General features: G+C 40.2%; 1 protein-coding gene across 6 annotated transcripts in view; it reads left to right on the top strand.

The window, feature by feature from the left end:
• The window catches only part of LOC105381596 (insulin-like growth factor 2 mRNA-binding protein 1), a 57,603-nt gene that overhangs the window by 26,676 nt on the left and 6,904 nt on the right, over window positions 1-24,023 (top strand). The window contains exons 1-5 of one of the 6 annotated variants that reach the window (XM_048632918.1): window positions 6,857-7,277; window positions 20,768-20,938; window positions 21,250-21,627; window positions 21,724-21,967; window positions 22,060-22,698. In XM_048632918.1, the coding sequence (XP_048488875.1) occupies window positions 7,183-7,277; window positions 20,768-20,938; window positions 21,250-21,627; window positions 21,724-21,967; window positions 22,060-22,698 (1,527 nt within the window). In that variant the 5' untranslated portion in view covers window positions 6,857-7,182. Of the gene's footprint in view, window positions 1-6,856; window positions 7,278-12,783; window positions 13,413-20,767; window positions 20,939-21,249; window positions 21,628-21,705; window positions 21,968-22,059; window positions 22,699-24,023 lie in introns of those variants that run through there. The other 5 variants (XM_048632917.1, XM_048632920.1, XM_048632919.1 and 2 more) reach the window with 5 other exon arrangements.

The raw sequence follows: 24,023 nt of genomic DNA, 5'->3' as shown, positions 1-24,023 counted from the left end.
TGACACGCACACATGTAAGTTTGCACAGTGGGTCGATAAACTTTTACTCGCCAACTTTATTGACAATTATGTTCAAGTACATTTTGGGTGATTTTAGGGTAAGTAAGTATAATTCTTACTTACACTGGTAGGCACCAGGAAAGAGTAGAAATTAATAGGGGTGCCACTTTACTCTATACTCGGAACCCGATTAGCTTTCACAAACAAATGTGGTATTTACTTGTAGAAAGGTAACTAAAAGTATTAAAGTGTAGATAATAAGTTTTGGGCATCCTCCAGCCAACTGAACCCCGACGACAAAGCAAAGTAAATACATAGTGTCGCAAAAGGGCTATACTAAGCCAAAAGGGGATGACTCAAGGGGTCATTCTGAACAACTTTTGTTCTACGAGATTTGCAAATTCGCGAAAAAAAATATTCGTTTTCCATGGTAAAAAGTCACATGTCCAACAAAGTTTCTATGAAAAAGGTTTTTTTTTGTTAATTTCCAAAACTCGTAGGGCAAAAGTTCAGAATGACCCCCTGTCTTACTCCTTTTTACCCGACTGCCGAAGGAGGAGGGTAATGTTTTTTGATTGTATGTATGTATATATGTATGTTTGTCTGTTTCTTTGTTCCCTCCTGTAGCCTAAACGGCTTGATAGATTTTGATGTATGAGGTATTGTTAGAAGCGTATTGATGGCGCGATGGCTATAGGCTATGTGACGTTCCATTAAAATGTACATAGCGCCCTCTTGAGGACATAACGTGATGATCGAAAAAATAATAATTCAACTTTGCCGTGTAAGGTATCAAATGAAAGGACTTGATTTTCACATTACAAAAATATGCATATTGAAGGTATTTAAATAACAACACCAAAATTATTGAAATAAAAAATGATCATGAACTACCTACCGACGTAAAATTTCATAAAATAAAAACAACTAAAAAGTTACAAATAAAAAAATACAATTATAAAAAACTAAAAACCTGACTGTACGCTAAAAACTTGAAAACGAGTCCCAATGTTAATGGAAAGTATCGCAGGCGGGGACCAACTTGACCGCCACTCAAGACCGTTTTCTAAGTAACATTCAGCTAAATGGTGAACCCTCTGCTGGTATAATTTGTTTATATACCTCTAAGTACATTTTTTGGCAGCATAATATTTTTACTTAATTTTAGGGTTTCGAACGTCAAAAGAAAAAAAGCAACCGTTATAGGATCTCTTTGTTGTCCGTCTGTCTGACTGACTGTCTGTCACCGCCCTTTTTCTCAGAAACGGGTAAAGATATCAAGCTTATATTTCGCATAGATGGGGAGTACCCCAAAAAAAATATTATGGTACTCCCTGTCCCACACAAGTAAATTGGGGCTTATATTTTTTCCAGTTATTTTGATGTGTATCCTTTTTTTTCTTTGTTGTTTTGTATAAGTATGTGTTTCTTTTCTTTAAATCTGTATGATGATATGTTCTGTTGTTGTTGCTGTCTATGTGTCGAAAAAATGTATCTTTATCTTCAAATCACGCCATCTATCGTTTGTTTTTTTTGTGGCTACTGTCTATAGAAGAAATTCCGTCATTGACAATTTTACGTTACGAATTTATTTTTATTTATTTTATTTTTATTTTTACATTTTCGTGGAGTATCAACAGCATTTTGTTAATAAATAATTATTACTTATGAACACATAACAACTTGATGCCATTAACAGAATGAACTTAGTAAACCCAGTAAACCTAACACATCCAGAGGAAAAACAAAATCTCTTTCTCTCTCTCTCTGAAAAACATACTTAATAGCCCAAACTCGATGCTTTTAGCTATTAACATCTTTGAAATAAAATTGAGCCACCACCGTGTTTCTGCCCTCATCAGATCCTCACGAGACCATACCTCAACCAGCACCAAGAGACTGTATTTTTGATCCCTAACCTAATGTTCGTGCGTATTGTCATCACTTAGATCCATTCGCTATATTCCTGCTCCTCATCAGACCTTTACGAGACTGTAATATCACGAGAATATTGCACACTATCTAATTTAATTTAATGTATTGAATATACTGGAAGAATTATGCTTCCTCAATTTCAAATCAAATTAGTTGGTGTCATAAAAGTTGAAAAAGTGCAATGACAACCAATGTGCAGTGATTTTGTATCTGTACACGATAAGATCGCGAGCTGTCAGTGCTGCCTAAACCGACGTGACCCTTCTTTGGAGGCCAGCGGCCAACTGAGTCAAACGTCACTTGTGTTTATGATTTTATAACACAGAAAGCCGCCATAGATATTTGTATGAAGATTTGAGGGAAAAAAATTGCTCAACTTTGTGGATTAATTTACACAAAATAAGTGTGTGTTTATTAAAAAACAAGGTATTTAGCGCCTAGTCCAAGCCTTTAACTTTATAATATGATAAAAATCATATGAAAATTCTTAATAATTACGACACAGTTGTTACAATACGGGAGTGTGATTGACTGGTTTTTCTTGATATTCTGAAATTAATTTACAGTTATCCATAATCATTTACTTAAATTCGAATGATTCAGCACCTAGCTAGACTCTTCAACTACCTGTGTGATTTTTTTCAAGGCTGTAGAGCATCATTTACTACATAATTCTATGACAATGCCAACCCTCGATTCCCTATTGCAGACCCTTAATTTCATCCAAAATCTACTTATTTAATTAATATCTGTTATTCATGTTTATCCAATTAAATTACATTCGGATTCATAGCAGTTTCCAATCCTATACATATTACTTTTTGGATGATTGTAATATAACCATCAATCATCTTTTATGTAAAAACTTATGCCATAACACCACTAGCTTAAACAGCTAACATCGCGCATCGTGTCTTTAGAAATACCTTAATATTATCAACTAAATCTCTGCATTTAATACTGGAAATTTTGAAATAACGTTATGGTTTAAAAATTTCTCTAGATGCGGTTCGCTATATTCTAAACGTTGCTGTTCCCTAATCCACATCAGCTGTGTCAAAAAAAAGCGTACGATTAGTGAGCCGAAGAGGGTGTGTACCGGATTCGGATATAACTCGCAGCTGTCGAGCGTTAGTTAGAACGTTGGTTGGCTTGGACCAATTTGAAAATTATTTGAATCAATATCACCGTTAAAGTTAGACGTTATTTCATTACCTACTAAGTTTGCTTTTGAAATTGCATTCAGGGCTTAGAGCAAAGCGGAGTATCAAAAATTCTCACAATGTTCCCGAAATTCTACCATATAGCTATAGTATAAAAACATACCTCTAAACGTCTACCTGAGAAACTACCACATTAGAGAACAGTCTAGCCTTGAGACTCGATTCATTCCGAAACATAATGGGAGCAGTCGACTTTTTGCCTCGCTATTAATAGAACTCCTTTTTTCTTATGGTTTCGCATAGTTTGATTTGAAAGGTTATTTAAATGTAATGGCAAATGTGTGAGTTGTGCTTCCACTCAGTCATGGTCAAGGTCAAGGCGCAGTTTCATTGGGTAATGTGTGAGGAACACGCGCCATCCCAGTTGGAGTGAAGGGAAAGGGTCGCAATCGCAACATGCTTCCTTTGTATCTTGTCTGTAGCTTTACCGGTAGGATTTATTATATCTCTTGGTAGTGCGATTTGCAACACGGCGGTATCTCTTTGTACTCTGACCCCTGGCATCTTCATATTGTAAAGTATGAATATCCTTGATGACCTAATTATTAGAAATTTATTCGCGCCCCAAGCCTCTAAGCTTCTAACGAACTCGTTTAAAGACATCTTGGCTAGCGGGTTTCATCCCTTTGAAATGTATAACGATTAAACTGGCCATCGTCGGATATTTATTATGCATATTATAATTTAATGTAATTCTATAGTGTGCCCCTTTTCGCCGTTCAAATCATTATCTTTATGACTGTTTAAGGCGTGAAGATTCGGTTTACATTTAAATGTTTTTCTGTTGATCGAAATTGTTGAATGAGTTCAGTTATTCGTTATCTGGTTGCAAAACAACAGAACCCTTAAAATTTCTACAGTGTGCTACAAACATGTATGTGTCCCTAAATCTTACAAGGATCACTACTAATCTTACAAAAACCTTCTGGAAAATTTGTATGAGTTTCTGCTCTATGTATTTCATCTTTCTTTGTCCTTGTGGGTGCCGGCTAATGTGATTCAAATACTGCTATAACGATTAAAACAGCGCTTGCAAGTTAAGAGTCACAATCGTAAGTTACAGCTGTAGTGAGTCAGCGAAATCGCGCGGGAGCGCTACGGGGAGGCGAGTGCGTGCGATGGCTCGTTCGTTTGCCTGTTGTGGCTGAGCCAGAATCTGCTCAATCGCCGCACTGACGCCTCGGCGCTCGCACGCAGCGCAGGCTTCGGCGAGCTCTGCAACTCTCCACCAAAATACTTATTGAATGGGGACACGAGGTTGCTTACGCCGGTACCAGACAACGTAGGCGGCTTTTGCTGGCCGCCCTACGCGAGCCTCGGGAAACGCTTGGGCGCGGGGTGCCGCTACACGGACCAAGTAACAAATATACTTCACGAAGTGGGTCGTGAAAATGCTGGAGCGCCCGCTGCCGAACGGCCCAAGTAACAAATATACTTCACGAACCGGTATCATCGATAGTGTTGCCAGTTACCTCTATATCGATGCTTTAGATTTGGGATTCGATGATTTATAAATGATTCAATAATTCTATGGTAAATTCCAAAATATTATGTGCAAAAAACAAGCACTGATCCAGAAAACTTAGAAATAAATCCAGATGTTTCCGAATACATGTATAAATTATCATACTAAAGAGAACAGGAAACCGTAATACTTCTTGGATTTACTCTATCGAATATGTTCCATGCTGTTGCAGATTTTCTATGTTAGGAGGAAAAAACAGCCTTAGTGTAGGCTACACAACGAGTTGTGTAAAGTAGGATATCAATTGTGTGAAAAGCATATCAAAATAGTAACTCAGTCAGGATGTTTGCCCCGAGAAACATACCAACGAGAAAGAAGTAGCGCCACAGTAGACAGAAAAGTATCGCTCCATGGGCCTATCTTAGGGGGGTTTCCTCTTATTGTGGGTAGGACAATCGTGCCATTGACGAAAATCGTTCGGAACTGAAGTACCTAGTTTTAAAACTACCTTCAAAGATCGACAAAATAATCACATATCAAGAAATATACTACTACACATTCTACTTCAGCCAACCAGATATGTTTAATATGAAAGAATTAAATTTATAGTCATTTTTAGTAACGGAGGGTTTTTATTAATTGTAATGAAGGAAAGAAAAACTGAAATAATCTATGTTACAGGATTACGGATTCTTGAAATTGTTAGTCTGACCAAGTATTAGAGTATCGTGCTATCTTATGGACACTGAATCGACCCATGTAAAATAAGAATATTTTTTGTTTATGGCAGTAATTTATGTAGCACAGGCTTTGCTGTGAGTGTGAATAGATGCTGGACGAAGAATATTTAGTTTTCCGTCTCTTCTTTCTTCTGCGTCTGGCTGTTTTCTTGCTTATTTGACACAAGATTTCTTTTCGTCCATGGTTATTATTTATGGTCTTCGGAATATATAATCGGCAACCTGCACACAGGAGTACTTATGTGACTCAATTTCGTCAGCAGCTGTGTCGTTAACCTTGGTCTATTAAGCTCGGTTCAGCTGAGGTATACCTGATACGAAACCTTCTCGAGTCATCTTACTGATACATATGAAAACGGTGGGTCCGGGTTGGCAGAATCGAACAGAGAGTACCAGTCTTATATTGACCGATAGGTTCACTTCTTCCAAAGTAAATTCTGCCGTAATGAACTAATAATTCAATGAATAAGAGGATGCAGAAGAATATTATGGCCAACGAGTATGTAAATATTTACAGCGAATTGCAGTAAAATAGTAGCGGATAGTTCTCATTCTTCCTGACTAGGGTGCTACTCCAGGTGATAATGATGCTCGAGGAGGTTCTTTCGCCATTTCTTCTCAGTGACTGTGCCTTTGAAATGGTGGTGGTCAAATAAATGTAAAATTTTACGTCCAATAAAATGATATGACTACTCCGATTAAACCTGGAAAATCTATTTAGTATCCAACCTAACAGTGTTCGGTCGGATGATAGGAATTTATTAGGTTAGGCTGGATACTAGGACTGACTATTCCGAGAATCCAACCTAGGTTAGATTTTCCTGATTGGAGGACCGGTCTAACAGGACCGCCCTAGAATTTGCAATCCTAGATCTCACGACTAATGTGATTATTTATGATGACAATATAGAACTCGGTAGACTACGTTCATTAGGTATTATTTTCGTTAATTTATGTCGTCCTTGAGTATTTTTATTAAATGAACACAGTTATTTACATTTTAGTTGAGAATTTTCTGATGCACTGTTAAATATTCTTCAATATTGCAGACGGCGTCATTAAGCTTGCCTTTTCTTTTTAATTTGTTTGATTTTCTCACTGGAACTTTTTCATTGCTCGCGAGTGTATTTTGATGCATGTGTTATCTTGTAACATTTGGAACTTGTGATTAGTATATTAATTTCTCATTCTTCATGAGGATAACTTCACAGCGAAGCCATTTGTACTCCAAAACGTAAAATGATGAGCTTTCCGTCCGACCCGTTACCGTATGTTGCTTGCGAGTCACAATAAAGTTCTTTCAGATAAAAAATTGATTTATATAATTTCATTGAAAAAACCAAGGGCTTTCCGTTACAAAGTCTGATGTAAAAGCTCGATATAAGAGAGTCGATATATTCGCGTCACTAATTATAAGGAGAGCCGTGTTCTCCCCGCGGGCCTCGCCGAGCGAAGCCACGCCCAGCGCGCGCACTCAAAATCCACATGAAATGGATGCAGAGTCGAGTCGGTGTTGGTCGCTCCGCTCAGTCACGCACTTGGCATCAGTTGTGTTGTGATCTCGAGAGGCTACGCACCGCACGCACGGCCACGTGCCCTCGCGCCCATCCCTTCAGCTTGTGACGCCGCCGCGGCCCGATCACTGCACTCTCTATACCTACTCCGTATTATGCAATACTAAATAAACAGTTGTACATACTGTACTACTGCATCACGTGTAGCCCGGCAACGTAACACAGGGTGATCAAATAAATACTGTGCTATGTATTAAAATTATAATTTACGTTTTGCGTGATTGATTGTTGAATAAATAGTAACAATGTCGAATTCCGTTGAACAACAATTTAGCGATCTGCAGTTATCGCACGAGGATCATGACCAAATTTTTGAAGCCGAGGACATTACGGAACCAAGGTCAGTCTGTTAAAAGGATGATTTTTTCTAAATTTTATTTTTTTATTGCATACTTTTGGATCTTTGATTTTTTTATACTAAACTATATGGATTGAGGTGGAGAACGAACCGGCCTGGAAATAAATAACGGTTGATTAATTAGCCATTTAAGTATGCCTTCGTAGGTAACCTTGATAAAATGAGCAGGTAGCTAAGCAGCTATTTCCAAGCCAAACTTTACCTACCTGCGCCTACCAACTCAAAGCCGGCACACCCGGCATTTTGTCCACCGCTCCTGTCAACTAGCGCCATCGTGGTGCTGTCACTTTCTAATCTATGTGTCAGACTGTGACAGCACGACCACAACGATTTCATACCTCAGATAACTTATAGATAAGAAGACTTTTGACTTCGGTTCTGACTCTGACTACTTCCGACTGTTGAATTTTTTGTCTGTATGTAAAATTCTCACGAAGGACTGAATAAATCTTCACTATACATTAACATAAGTACTTACTCAACTACATTTCAGTAATAAGTAAGCAATATCTACAATATTGTGTACAATCTAGGTATATTACTTTTGTACTATTAAACACTGACCACGATCAACAATTAATTCAATCACATACCAACCTGGTTGCCATTTTTTTGGCTCCAGTATTAATCCAACTTCTAGAACTCCTTGATGTGATGGTCCATTTTTTAGGTCAAAACCTTTATAAAATATATTTCGCAGTTACTTCCATTCCAAATGTTTTATACGCGCGATAGGAATGTATTAACTGAATGCAAACTGCCACACTACTACTGCAGGTCAAGACGACTACCAACTGGCGGATTAATTTGCTATAACGATACCGAGTACCTAGAGTACCTAACTACTTAGCCAGCTTCTAAACTCGCCAACCAAGCACAACAATAATTACTAACTTTACAAAGTTAGAATGAACAGAAATACCTATAAATGTTTCAGCGAGGTAGCTTGTTTCAACGCTGAACTGAAGACAGGGTTAGAGAAGTTGTAGATAATTTAATTAGGTCGGTAGCAAGGTTTAGGATTGAATTTAATTTGCCGGTTTTTTTACATTTATTTAACAGAAATGCTTGGAAATGTACTAAGGCCCTGTTTTACAATGTATGGTTAGTGGCACTGTCAAAAAATAGTGTCAGCATGTATTTTATCTCACAGGTAGCTACTTGTGAAACCAGAAATTGTGAAACAGGGCCTTTTAATGTGGTCACTTATTGGAACTATCGGCATTTTTGAATATAATTTTTTAGCCATTCTATTGAATCCAAGTAGAACCTAAGGTATTGCGATCATTAGCTACTACGATTTGTACAAAGTAGGACCTAGGATAGCTATTATTGGTTGTCATATTGTGCCCACAGGACAATCCTAGCATACAATCATGGCATGATAAAGCCATATACAGTAACTAGGCATGCTAATAGTGCCTTTATTGAGGAGGACACTCTTTAATAGGATACGCTATGGTAAATGGTAGTCTCTTGAAATCGGTGAAGGTTCTTTGATCCGACTAGCTGACTTTGGATTTGGCATCAATAATTTTAAGTATTTAAGTTATAAATCCATAGGGTTAGTTATGCACAAGTCTTATCCATAGTTATCAATTTATTACTACTACGAGTACTACGACAGCATTTTTTTTTACCTTTTATCGTAGATGCATACAGATGCGAATGTTAATTAAAATTAAATAGAAGCGGATTCTGAATACCCAGTATGATTTTTTTGTACTATTATGCACATTTTTCTGTTTAAACTGGTGACTTCTAATCAGTACCACTGCTACAGAGCTACCATTCCCGCAGATAATGAATTATGAAAACTAATTCAAGTATATTCCCGTCGATGTATATCACGATCACGACCAACACCAAAAACTAGAAATTCACAAGGGTTTATATCCGTGGAAAATTGGATGACACTCTTTGAATCTGCTTTAAAATGTAACGGATAAAAACTCGTCCTCTCATTGGAGGCGAAGTGTTCAAATCTTGGCATGGACAAATTAATTATTTTCAATGAAGGAATTTTAGTAATAATCATACTACGTGCGGAGAAGGGAAACCTGCATTTCTAGATTCCAAATGATGACTACCTTAAGTGCAATGAACTCATTACAGAACTATCTCTTGGGGGATTATAGTTGTGAGCAATTCATGGTTAACTATGACTCGTAGTAATCAGTGCCACCAAAGAGATGGCCAGGACCGCTATTCGCTGACATGGACTGCTGAAACAATAGGAAATAAACTTACGTTTATCTTGGTCGGCTCGGATTCAGACGCCCGGGAACGTATGCACAAAACCAACTCGTATCCTATTATATCCTTCAAAAGAAATAAGCATGTAGATTTTCAACCTCTTTTATGTCATTCCCATTATAAACATATGCTGCATTTGCTTTCGAATAAAAAAACTGTGACATCGTTTTGAAATCCTGCTGTAAAGAAGTAATAAGGGTTATTTCATACTATATGCAATCATAATTATGATATGTTCGTCACAAAAGAATAAATGACATAATTTCTGTTTGCTCATATTCATGAAAGGAAAAATATGCTGGCAACATTTCGCATTAAACGATAACGAGACATACTTTATGCATTATGTATACTCGTAGTCTTATAACATATAAATTCATACAACAAAAGATAATTTTGGCGGTTGGTCGTCAACTGCCAAGCGTAATCCAAACGGTGGTGGTTGAAGTTCTTTTGCATCATCCTATCCATTAAAACCAAACAAGCATACATTAGTTATTTTAAACTGTAGGGTAATACATAGCTGAAGTACAAAGATTCTGGAACAAATACATCCAAGAGTTGATGATGGATACTTTACTTGACTAGGAATTTTGTACAAAATCATCCAGCTGATGGTTAATACGAAAAACCGTGGTCCTGTGGGAGGATGCCGCACAAAGATACCGAGCCATACTTTCGCGCAGGTTAGGAATTTCCAGTCAGGTTGACGCATTTTAAAGAAGAGTTTTCAGTTCTTATAAGAACTTGTTCTCATCGGGCGATTCGCACGTGCAGAAAATTGAACGTAAACTAGGGGATAGGCGAGGCATGCTTCGGTGTTTTGTATAGCCGGATCTCCATTACACGATAGTAAACTCGTAAAGATCGCGTGCCAGCTTGGTCTCTCAGTCTCTGTGTACGTGCTCTCAGCTCGTGATACCTAGGGCCGACGACGAGGCACAGCACAGACTACTTATTTAACTTTGTATAAATTTAAGAGAACTCTTATTCAAGAACTTGGCTTACAAAGTCTAAGTTTGGTACTAAGAATATCTGATGTGATGAAACATGGTGTAGCGAAACTTCCAGCACAAATTTTGCTTTGGAAAGTTCCACCGCCTAGCGCACCGAGTTCCGAATTATAATTTTTCTAAAAAAACATTTTGATATTAATCCCATCGGTACGTTTTTAAAGGAGAGCTGCTTGCAGCAAGCAGATAATTAGAAGTTTATGGATCAGTTTTGCTTGGCGGCGGCGTGTGTGCGGTGCGCAGGCGCAGATGGCACTCGGCCGCACCTGTCGACAGGTGCTCTTTCAGCACGCGCCGATTGCCTGCAGATTCCGATCGGAAATCCTCGTTAGATTTGTTTTTATTTCTTTATTACTTACTCGAAGCCGCTGCAAGTAGCAAGGTGTTTGGCGACGATTATTGCGCTAATTATTTACCGAAGGCAAAGCTGCCGACGGCGCTCTAGTGCTACTTGAGGAGCTGTTGTGTGGCTGAATGCACTTCCCCTTGCGTAGGCGACACTGTAATCTGTGTTTGTGATCTTGTTTACTTTTGTGATTTGTTGGTATGATTTCTTTTGTGCATGATTATTGGATAAAGGGTACCGCGTGGCACAAGGACCAACTCCAACTTGACAAATACAGCATAATTATATTTATTTGCTTTACTTCCTAGGTACAAGACTATTTATTGTTTTGTCAATGTTGTCGTTAAAGTTAGTCTTTTACCTCAACTGACTATAATTAGTCCCATAGAAACTAAGGAGCTAGGCAATATAGTAAGCACTAACATGTCAGTAAAATACTGTAAGTTAATACCCGATTTGAAATTTGATACGTAAAATCGATCGAGGTAATGTAGCTATTGTGTTGGCTGAGTGATAGATAAGGCTTTGTTATCGCGGCGCGTAGGTGTAACTAGGTTAGCCGGGCGAATCTAAGCTGTGCCCGGGTCTCACCAGGCCACCCTACACCCTACAGCTACACCACTCACCTATACAATATTATACATACGGTAATGTTAGGTACAGTAATCATTTTTTTAAATGTTTTGAAAGTTCCTACACTTCTACTTTACATCACTGCTATCAGGTCATGAACTCATCAGACATAGATAAAATGTTGCCAATAACTAATACTGAATGAAGCTGTAAACTCAGCAGACGAAATCGTCTATCAGCGGTCTCCTGGTTCTGAACGATATGTACCTATAATATTGTATAATAAAGAAGAGAAAAAAGGGAGTGAAATAAGAAACATCTAATAAAGGCGGGGTAGTAGCTGGTAGATAGAAAAAGACGGGTTAATTAATAAAATACTTAAACAAATAGACGGATGCTAAGGAATTCACAGAAAAGATAATTTATCGAAAAATACTCAGCTTTCTTTTCAAAACTAATGATTTATAAATAAAGTCTGTATAATGATCCAAGTACGCCTGGATCTAATTAATTAATGTTAAGTTCTTAGAAAAAAACAGCCTTAGTTATTGCGTTATTTTCCAAGCTAGTTTCTATTTCTATCTAATTGAACACTAAATAAATAATTCCCAGGCCGCTCTGAATGTTCCAATGTTGGAAATCTTATTTATAAGATAAGATAGGTAGGTATATTAATAATTATTTCCAATTCGATTAATATTATCGATATTATTTACCCTGAATGGTTGATCAATTTATCATCGCATCACTTAGTAACAAATTACCAACTACAGCTCATTGATTGGACGCGATACCTATTAAACCATTCTATATTGATCTCATTTATTATAATGAATGTGAAGAGAAAAATATGGATTGCTTAATTATTTATTATCAATTTAAATCAGCAAAATTATATAAGTACGTATAACTTTTTGTTAAAATCATTCCTCAGTCACGTACTCGCGATGTATAAAACACCTGCTTTTCACTGTAAGTATACCTATTCTGAACTCAAGCGATAGGCTGCAAACCGTACTACCATTTTTGGAATAAGTTCAATGCACTTATTTTACCTACCCAGTGTAAAATTCAGACACGCACCATGCAGTCGTGTTTCCTCACCGTCAGACACACAATTAGGCTGTGTCTGTGTCACCAGAGATTGGTGAGGATGACAATTAAATTAAATAGTTTTATTTTCCTTGGTTTGCTGAGCGCAACTCTGGTGGTTTAGTTGACGCGACGTTTCCATCTGTACGTAAAAGAGCGAGAGATGCCTATAATATAATTATGAGTAAGTATTTTGCGAATGGATTGTTGCAAAGTAAGGGCCCAGGTTTGCGATAATCTGGTAGGCTCGTATGGCACATCACTTTGCGACTTCTGTACACAAGATTAGTCATAACTTACACGTAAATAAACGTCAGCAGTCCACCTGGGAATTTTAAATAAACTGATGTTATTGTTAATTTAGGCTTATTATACATTTATTATGGATAAAAATAGTTAGATTGCTTAGCGGCCGGCACACGGAAATGTGCAATACAGACAGTCATCCGAATAAATAGTAATTACACTTCGTGAATGAATTGTAAAGTGCAGTTTATTTAAAGAAGAGCTGTGCAGCGGTGGGCCTAGTGATGGTTTTGCAATGCAGGCGGCAGTGCGATACGCCGGTCGGGCCGCGCTGCCAGCGACTCGCCGCCGCCGCCTCAGTCACACGGCAGCCCCCGCGCCGGCACACGTGTCAATGTGCCACATTCCACTACCAGTGCCTACACTTGCTCATTTATCCAATAGTTTACGCTACGCACAGCGACCAATACCCCGCAGAAGTTGTTGACACAGACGGCGCCTCAGTGCATTAAACTCCCGGCGTGGAGGTACCTTGCCTACTCTATAGTTTGGCGACCTGCTTATGGCTTACAGAATGGCGAAAACTCGCAGGTACGGACACTACTTGACATTATTGATATCAGACATTGTATCGGTATTATTATTCGTCTGGCTGCTTAGCAAGCACTATCTGATACTGATGTAGACATTGATTACATTGCGACTAGAAGTGGCATTTACGAGTATTGTTATTAATGGTTTGCACAAAGCACGTGGTGCATGAAGTAAAATGGCGGCGTGTGTAGGCCGCCGCCGCCGCCGCCACCGCCGCCCGGCCGGCTTCGCTGAATCATTGGCAGAACAGAACCGGTCGGCCGCGCCGGCGACGCAAATATTGATAACGCTCGACGACTCCACGAGCGCGCTACACATTCTGTAGAATTTTATGCCAACGTTCTGTATGAATGTGTTATCCAGATACTCTTCCTATTCGTTATCTGGACGCACCTTAATGATTATGTGCATTATACAATTGAACTGTTTGTCAGTGGTCTGATCAAGATATCCACTTACGGCCGGTTTCGATATCCTACCCTCAGTTATAGATAGATAGCTATCTGGGATAAAAAGTAAAGTTTTATCTATCTGTAACTGCCGTTTCTATAACAAAATTTCACTATGCCTATCTAGGATTATTAACTGTAGATAACAGCTGTTACCAGCTATTCTATTTCAGCCCTCCCAAACGTTTTATTTTTGCCCTCCCGGTTATTTATGGCATAGTTTGATATCGTAATCACATATCTAAACAATATCTTCATTAACTATATTTGGAACTTAAATCATTATCATCATCATCATCATCATCTCAGCCATAGGACGTCCACTGCTGAAAATAGGCCACCCCCAATGATTTCCACCTTGTCCGATCGAAGGCGGCCCGCATCCAGTGCTTCCCCGCGGACTTGACTATATCGTTCTTCCATCTCGCGGGGGGCCGCCCAACGCTGCGCTTGCCGGTACGTGGTCCCCATTCGACGACCCTTCTGCTCCACCGACCATCAGTCCATCGTGCAATGTGTCCAATTAATTAGGCATAAACATCTATAAACTTAAAACATTGTTTCATCATCAGCCAACAAGCGTCTACCGCTGGACATCATCTATTCTATTCTGTTCTATTCTCTGTGGGGGTGTAAGTACCTGCACCTGGCTCTCTCGAGTGGAACCTTTGTGCATATCCCCAAGGTCTAAACTGCCTTCCTAAGCTTGGACCATTTCCCACCACGGTGGTCCACTGCTGGTCACATATCACATATCTAGATGTGCTTAATCTACATATGCAGGTTTCCTCACGATGTTTTCCTTCACCGTAAGAGCGATGGTATACATTGTACTTAAGTTTAAAGAACTACATGTCAGCGCCGGGATTCGAATCCGCATCTCTTGCATAGTAGCGGGCGCTTACCCGACTGAGCTACCACTGCTCTCCGCTGGACATCATCATCACTGAAATCCTCCATTATTTTTGCATTTTATCCCTTTATCCTTCGATTATCCGTAAATATTGGGAGATCAACAAAACTTTGACAGCTGGTAATTTCAACTATCTCTAGTAAGCGGTCACAATGTTATAGAAACGCAACTTACGTCATTTCCATACAAAATGCTACCACGGATAAGCAGTTGACCCTCCCAAAGATAGATAGCCACCGGGGATAAGTCAACTTGACAGATAGTAGGTTATTGAATCGCAAAAGTCTATCGAAAAATAGAAATTTTAACTTTAGTAAGCAAAACAACAGATAGATAGGTTATAGAAACCGGCAGTTAGTAGCATGAAGGTGGCATGATACTAAGTAGATATCTTGATCAGACCACTGGCTCAAAATGAGCAAGTTGCAGGAAGACAACATCCCAGACCAACCCAAGTTCAGAGTTGGGCAATGGAGGTTAACTCGATATTTACAGAAAAAAACAAACCACCCAGTGTTGCCTTGCAATCGGCACATCTAATGCAATAAGATAGACTAGTCATTGGCGCAGAAGCGGTCCGTAACTTTGTTTTACAGTGGTCCCCCTAGGTCCCCCGCTTCTTTAAGAGCTCAACTAACTTTTGCTCTTGAGCTTTTCAATACACAAGGACAACTTCCCAAAGGGACTGGGCGGTATGCCTACTCCCGAACTATACCATAGCAAATAATGAGCTTGAATCTGAGAAGTCATGATCACGACAGTTAAACCCGATGTTTGGTAGTTCCCGGTGGGTCGATAGATGTGTGCGAGCTGCTGACGATGACGGTATATTTCCCTTGTTGGATGGAATGTCAGCGTCTCGTCTCCATCATATTTACCGACCCAACTTAGATCATCCCTTCGTCTCGCAGATATACTGCGCACCAAGATCTACCACCCAGTTACGAAGCTGAACTTTCTGGCCCTGTATCACACTGTCTGGTTAGTGGCTACCTGTAAGATAAAAGATATGCTGTTATTATTTTTTTGACAGTGACAGAATGTATTTTATCTCACAGGTAGCCACTAACTAGACATTGTGAAACAGGGCCTGAAACACAGTTTTACAGGAAACTAATGTTATACTTACTGTAATGCTCACCGATTAAATAAGATGATGTGGAAATGGACATGTTATATCCAGTGTAAATTGCAACTTCATAAACGTGTTCTAATCGTGATTTCTCCGGGCTGACGACTAGGGTTCTATGATCGCAATACAATATAGATCAATGAGTTGACTGATCAATGATCATAATGATGTAAGTGTATAGTGTATGTAGTCTGCCCCAGCTAGATGGCTGACTTACAAAAGGTGCCTTATAAAGGCTTAATACGATAAGCTTCAAATCGCATCCAATGGAAAGCCTCCCCAGAGACCTATCCGTGTCTAGCAATAAATTGATGGATATTGTTGTAAAAGATGATGCATTGATGCTATACTTATTATCCTTTCTAAATAGCAATATCGTGAAAAGGGGAAAATACGGTTTACCTTCTCCGATTGCAAAACGCTACCTGTGCGCGAATTTTTACCAACACGGAGTTGACACCCTCTCAGCCTGTATAAGTGTTTTAATAGCATTTTAGGCTGTGTTGGACGTGCTAGCTCTCCGCGCTAACTTTGTTACACGGCAAAGTGGTAGTACCAAAAATAAAAAGAGTGGCGGCTGGCATAGGTTTTTCGCCTTTTTGCCGGCTCCCTAAGTTACGGACTAAAAAGTCTAAAACAAACCATGGGGTTTGCCCCTGCTGTACGAATGCGGTGTCCATGCACTTATCATTATTGCAACGATGGAGTATCGGCTGCTGAGCCATTGACGCGACCTCGTAATCGTAAAACCAAAGAGGTGTTTGAGTACATATACTTAAATAATTATCTCTATGAATTTAATTGATCTGTTTCTTCTTCTTTCATAAACATAGCTTCGCCGTTTTTATACTTTTCGAACATCCGCTAGGTATTAATGGCATAAAATGCATAATACAATTTAGTTAGCCAATCTCACCCGGAGGGGAGAATCCCTCGGTGTAATTACGAAAACGTCACGTCCATCCACAAAATGTGATCAGGTATCAGAACCCCCTTTTTAATTCTTCCTCTCGGGTATCTGAGTACAATTTCATGTTGTCAAATAGGCAATTTTTAGCTTTCGGACCATCTAGTTGATTTCGCGTAAAGTTTATGGATAGGTTGCAAAATACTTCTTTAGTATTGGCATCTTGCAGTGATACTGATTTATCTATCTTTATTCTATTTTTTAGAGTTCACGAAAATTGGGAAAATCACGTAGAGTTGAATATTTTATTGTTAGAATATCACTTCTAGTCCTCTTCTTCTTAGCGTTTCAGTAAAAAATTACTAGAGCTGGTTTAAGCTACACACCCCAAATAATGATTTTGATAGTTTTTGATAAACTTTATCGCATACAAAGCATAGCATGACTACCATTTGAAACATTTGTCAGAAAATTTTTCAGTAAGTCAGGTTTTTCAGTTTACAAATTAAAGTACTTACCTGTTTTTTCTGTTGTAATCCGGACACGTTTTATCGATTGTTGTGAGTAATTTACGGTTCAAAATACTCGTAAGATAGACTGGCTGGATGTCCATAGATACGAGAGTTTAATCGCAGTGACCTTTGATCTAACATTGTAAATTTTGTGGTTATGTATTTCCCATTAAGTACGATATTAAATTTATGAATTGTGATAGTTCGGTTGAGGTGGAGTCTGATGCGAAGGGTTAGTCCGAATCCATATTTGATGTAAGTTGACGTCAATCGTTTCAAATTGAACTTCCTCATTCATAATTCGCATTCATGACTGCCAATAGTTGTCGCGCCACATAGACACCCACTCGGAATATGTATTAGCCAGACATCATATCTGATAACATAAATTCCTATACATTATTTACAGACTGCTATTTTCATGCTCGCTCGCTTAAAATTGTCAATCGCGACATGTATTATTCGCATTGAAGCGTCTAGTTGGACGTATCCGTTATCCGCTGTTACATATCCATGATGAATAATGTAATCTGATGTTGCAGTTCTCTGATTTGCACCTACCTACTTGGGTATGGGTCGCATAAATGTTGTCTCATAGCGGTAATATAAAATTGCTTTTATTACTTACCAAATTGTTATTGATTGTAGCTTGCATTAGATAACTGGTTTTCAATCCATATTTTTGTCTGTTTTTGTAAAACGAACAAGTATTTTTGAATAATCAACGGTGCCTGTAAGTGGATGGAGCAAATCCTCTTACTTGCCTTTGTTTCGTGCGCTCCGCTTCATGCACAAATAAAATAAATACAACATAAAAGAAACGCCTCTAGCAGGATTAGTCGGATTTGTTTACTATTCGTCTGGCCATAGCATGCAAAGCAATAGCAACCTTGTGCATACAGGTGTTGCAAATGTGATAACTAAATTCAAAGGGGTTTGCTGAAAATCGACACCCTGAATCAGCTTTTTGCGTGTCACCGACCGGTACAAGATTCAAATCTTTATAATAATATTATTTTAACTAATTTGTAATTAAAACTAAGTTATAAAAAGATATAGGTACGCACTGTACATAGATTAGTTTGCTAACTAAATTTTGTCACGAACTCATTCTCAAATATATTTTTTATCTAGGTAGCCCAGATTTCTCATATCGAGGTTCGACGGCATAAAATTATAAAATATAAGTAAAAGTAGACGGTATAATATTTAAGTACTTCCTTTCAGTATAATTTCCGTCAGGCAGGCATGATGGGGCGGGCACGGCTAGGTAATTGATTTTTCACCCGACTCGGGGAAAGCGTCAAAACGGACGCGTTAGTCCATTCCCATTGGGGTAATTTTAACGAGTAACCTGCACTTTGTTATGTCTGAGAGGGTAAATGACTCAGTTGTTGTCATGTGAGCTGAACCAGCTCGACAAATCATCTAAATGGCATGGCGACGACTTAACAAAGACACTATTGATACTTGAAACACGTCAACTTTATCAAAATTTTACCGCACGTCGCTAGTTACATACAACAGAATCACGTGATTAATGGTAGGTACTTTTACTTAAGTTATGTATAAATAATTCAAATATTTATTATGATATATCTATTGTATACCGACCTAAATGCTTGGATAAATATATGTATATTTTTTTGCAATATGTAATGTTATATTGGTTGAGATGGGCTGAATTGAGGCAAAGAGCCTCTCGTTTTATTATAATCTTAATATCGGTGGACCTATCTATATTAATGAAGGCATCCGTAGCCCCATTGGGCGCCGCGGGGCCCAAGCTAAATCTTTCTACAAATGTAACATGTAAGCAATTCACGTCAGTAACAGGTGGTCGTGGTCGCCTCCCACTATAGCTATAAAATTACTATTGTGCATAAAGGCTTTGTTATTTTTTTATCTCCGTATGTTTCTATTCTATAAATATGATTCCACTATAGTTACCTATAAAACATATTTTATAAATATTTAATTACAATGAAATTACAGAGGACTGCATGATTCATACAAACAAATATGGAAGCATAAATAATCTGGGCTGTCATTCAGTAGTATGTGCCAATGCCAATTATACTCATATTATAGCCCAAACTAGTATGTGCGAGCTTGTCGGAACTCCGAACGTAGTGCCCAATGAAAGCACTAGACTAGTAGGTATGTGACGCTTGTTTGCTGCTTCTATTGGACAGTTGGAACTAGTTCGTAGTTGGTGCTCTATGGTGAATAATATTAGGGGTAGATCTATACAATAGTGGACGATGGGCGGGCGGGGAGGGAAGGGGGAATACGAAAGTTGGATGGGGTTGGGAGTAGTTTCCTCCCGTCACGAAACTTGGAATATTATTACCGATGAAATTGGAACTCGCACTCGCGTAATACTATCAATCTATCAGTAGCTTGACCTCAAGTGATATAAAAAAATAAAAACACGAGTACTTACTTATCAATACTCACTTATTAATGAACATAATAACTTACTTCCTTATCATTACTTGCTTATTAATGAACATATAACTGCATCACCTTACTATTACCACTATTACTGCAGTTATTTGTACTACTTTCTTGCTCCATTCAGATAGTGAAGGAGTATTTAATTCATGTATTTATTATTATTACAACTTACTTAATAGCCAGTGTAGTACGATAACGATAAAGTATCCAGAAACTGTAACTACCTATATATAAAAGAAACACTACTGAATTACTGATAACACGTGATTATGTATAATAAACCAATAACAATCGTATTTGTTGAAGTATTTCTACTGGTATGGTAACTGTAAGTAGGTACCTATAATCATTATGTGTAAAATTGATGATGATGATGCGGAAGGTGGAATGCGTAGGGGAAAGGGGGGAGGGGTGTTGCAGTCAGATGTGTTGGGGAGTGCATCGGAATGAAGTTTGTGAATGGCGGGCGCGGGCGGGGTCAGCGGCGTGCGTGATGACGTCATCGCCCTCCGCCATCTTGCGCGATGTACGCACGGTGCCGGTGCCGCTACTACTAGACGTTAGACGACTCTCACGACCAGGTGACACGACCAAATAGAGCTCCATTCATTATGAACTCGAAACTAATATATCAATATCAATGTAACAGGTAGTAGATAGTATATGCAGTCAATTAATGTCGATCGAAATGCGATCTATATAGCGTTACATTCCCTAACAGGAAGGCGGTGGACAAGTAACCATAGTTTCTAAGAAAACGTGAATCATACCCCAGGCTCCCCACTGACGACGATCTATGTATACTGATTTAATTTACTTACTGAACTATTTTTGACTCATCTGTCTGACTGTCGTTGTTATAATTACCTACAGAGCAGGAGAGGGCGTTATTTAAAATAAGAGTAATGATCGATAATTAATAGTGTGTAAGCTGGTGTTGTTGTTGGTTGTTGTACAATGGTAATATCGCTTGTCGCAGCCGGTCGTCAAAGATTCTCATCAGTGGGCTCCCGCTGCATGTTCGGTTTGACAACATCGAGCCGCTGCTGTCTGCGTACGGCAACGTGCAGCACTGCGACAAGGTGACCTCGCGCGACCCCAACGCGCAGGCCGTGCACATCACGTTCGAGAGCCCCGAGCAGGCGCAGCTGTGAGTACCAGCGCCACCACACCCGCAAGCAGAACAAGCTTCTTTCCTCCTGTCTTCACCTATCTTACCTATACTTCTTGCTAAGTTTCTCTGTGCTCATACTAATCTCACTGGTTATTTCAAGGTTTAATTTTCACTGTCTCGCTAAACTATTTTCTCGTAGTGTTTGTGTGTGCTCTTCTTTCATCGGAATGGACATTTAATTGTATGGGCTTTACATACTGGGCTGTTTCCTCAGTGTGGCATGTTATAGTTGCGTGGTTGCCTCGTGGCAGTGTCGCTCGGTGCTGACGAGCGCTGTGTTGTTGCAGGGCTGTGAACGGACTGAACGGATGCGAGCTGGAGGGCAGCCGGCTGAAGGTGGAGGCGGTGGAGCAGACGGCGCGCGGCGGGCGGCGCGGGCGGCCCGGCGGCGGCCGCGGCGGCGGGGCGGCGGGCGCGCGCCCCACGGACTTCCCGCTGCGCCTGCTGGTGCAGTCGGACATGGTGGGCGCCATCATCGGCCGCCAGGGCTCCACCATCCGCCTCATCACGCAGCAAAGCCGCGCGCGCGTCGACGTGCACCGCAAGGACAACGTGGGCTCGCTCGAGAAGGCCATCACCATCTACGGCAACCCCGAGAACTGCACCAACGCGTGCAAGCGCATCCTCGAGGTCATGCAGCAGGAGGCCACCAACACCAACAAGGGGTGAGCATCATTCACATCTAGTTGCGTGCGACATGTTCATCTTTTTATGAGACACGTTATAAAATTTGACTAACTTAGTGATGAATCGTCTTCCAGTGAAATCTGCCTGAAGATCCTCGCTCACAACAACCTGATCGGCCGCATCATCGGCAAGAGCGGCAACACCATCAAGAGAATCATGCAGGAGACCGACACCAAGATCACGGTCTCGTCCATCAACGACATCAGCAGCTTCAACCTGGAGCGCATCATCACCGTGAAGGGCTCCATCGAGAACATGGCCAAGGCAGAGTCTATGATCTCCGCCAAGCTCCGCCAGAGCTACGAAAATGATTTGCAGGTAAATTAACTAAACTTAAAAATTGTGTCTCAATTTTTATAATTAAAGTTTGTGTAAATGCAAGTGATAACATTCTTTCCGTGATGTTGCAGGTGCTGGCGCCTCAGAGCATAATGTTCCCGGGGCTGCACCCGATGGCGATGATGTCTACAGGTCGCGGGTTCTGCGGCGCGCCGCCGCCCTTCCCGCCGCCGATGTACGCGCCGCTGCCGGGCCAGGGCGCGCAGCAGGGCGCCGGCGACTCGCAGGAGACCACCTACCTCTACATCCCCAACAACGCCGTGGGCGCCATCATCGGCACCAAGGGCTCGCACATCCGCAACATCATCCGGTTTAGCAACGCGTCCGTGAAGATCGCGCCGCTGGAGCAGGACAAGCCGTCGCCGCCGCCCGCGCCCGCCGGCGCCGAGGGCCCCGGCGCGCAGCTCGAGCGCAAGGTCACCATCGTGGGCAGCCCCGAGGCGCAGTGGAAGGCGCAGTACCTCATCTTCGAGAAGATGCGCGAGGAGGGCTTCATGTCGGGCTCGGACGACGTGCGGCTCACGGTGGAGATCGTGGTGCCGTCGTCGCAGGTGGGCCGCATCATCGGCAAGGGCGGCCAGAACGTGCGCGAGCTGCAGCGCGTCACCGGCTCGCTCATCAAGCTGCCCGAGCAGCCGCAGCCGCCCGGCTCGCCGCCGCACGACGCCGACACCACCGTGCACATCGTCGGGCCCTTCTACAGCGTGCAGGTGACTACCCACATCATATACACATCAACACTTACACTTATTATATATTTAACACATGTGTTGCAGCTCATGCGAATTGTGTTTTTTTTATTTTTCGTTATTAATTAAGAGAAGAAGGATGAGTATGGAAGAGATTTGTGTGGAAAGAAAGTGTGATTGGTGCGTTGTGTGCGTGTATTTACACATGTAGTTACGGTCCTTACATACGTATAAGACTAGGCTTAAATAATCGCGCGTGTGTGTTTAGCAAGTAAAGAAGCAAAGATAAGTATAAGTTTTGACTATAAGGTGCTAGCGACAAGCGAAATGTAATGATTGTGTGACGCGCTGTGTGAATAATGAGCATTTTACGTTTTGTAGCGATCATCTGACGCCGGATGAGACTGTCTGTGAGGAACAAATGGCCGGTTATCGGATTCTATGATACCACTGTTGGCATGATGCCTAGTGGGGCTAAAAGTTAGGTGAGTTCCGCTTACTCCTATATGTTTTTCCTTAATTGCGATTGTTTTCTGAATAAATAAATCTAACATCACTTGTCTTTATTTTTTGACGTCTCTAGTATATGGCAGTATTACTAATACCAATGCTAGCGCCTATGATATGGACGTAACTACATGTGAAAACTAAAGAAATGTATATAATTGTAAAGTTGTGTTAAGATTGAGAGAAGTGTAGTGTGATTTAATGAATGTTTGAATGATTTGAATGAATACATAAATATACTTTCTTACATATTATTGTCGTATGCGCAAGCGTAACAATCTTAAATTAGTCAGTAGTAGATGATTGGGTGGTTGTTTAGGCGGGGTATACGTATACCTAAATACGAATACTATGCAATCCCCGTACTCTTGTAACAGCACGGTTTTATGTGTGATTTTACTGTAACACAAAGTTATAGCTAACATACAAGTTACTATGTCTCAGAATAACTGATGAAGATCCAGAATCTACTAATCATTAGTTTCAAAGCATTTCCAATTTTTCAATCCATCGACATAACAAGCATTTGGTTTTCGATGAAGTGCAATATTCAGGTAGTCAAGTAATCCCAAATTGAAGTGGACGGCGATGTAAGCAAACATTCACTTTGGCTAAAAGCTAATGAATTTGTTCCGCGTATTTGCTACAACCCGCGAAAAAGGAAATAAGCACTTCGCATCCGCCGCCGGGCGCGGGTGCAGTGCACTGGGAACACACAGCTTGTATTCGAAGTCTGAATGAAATGGAATAGAAAATTATTAATCACATAACATTACACACTTCCAAAACTTTGACTGTGCCACCACAAAAAACTTTAAACACCGTTAACAAGTGTTTAA

This window comes from Plutella xylostella, chromosome Z (assembly GCF_932276165.1).
Source record: "Plutella xylostella chromosome Z, ilPluXylo3.1, whole genome shotgun sequence".
Taxonomy (NCBI): domain Eukaryota; kingdom Metazoa; phylum Arthropoda; class Insecta; order Lepidoptera; family Plutellidae; genus Plutella; species Plutella xylostella.
This window is presented reverse-complemented; position numbering and strand designations above follow the sequence as displayed.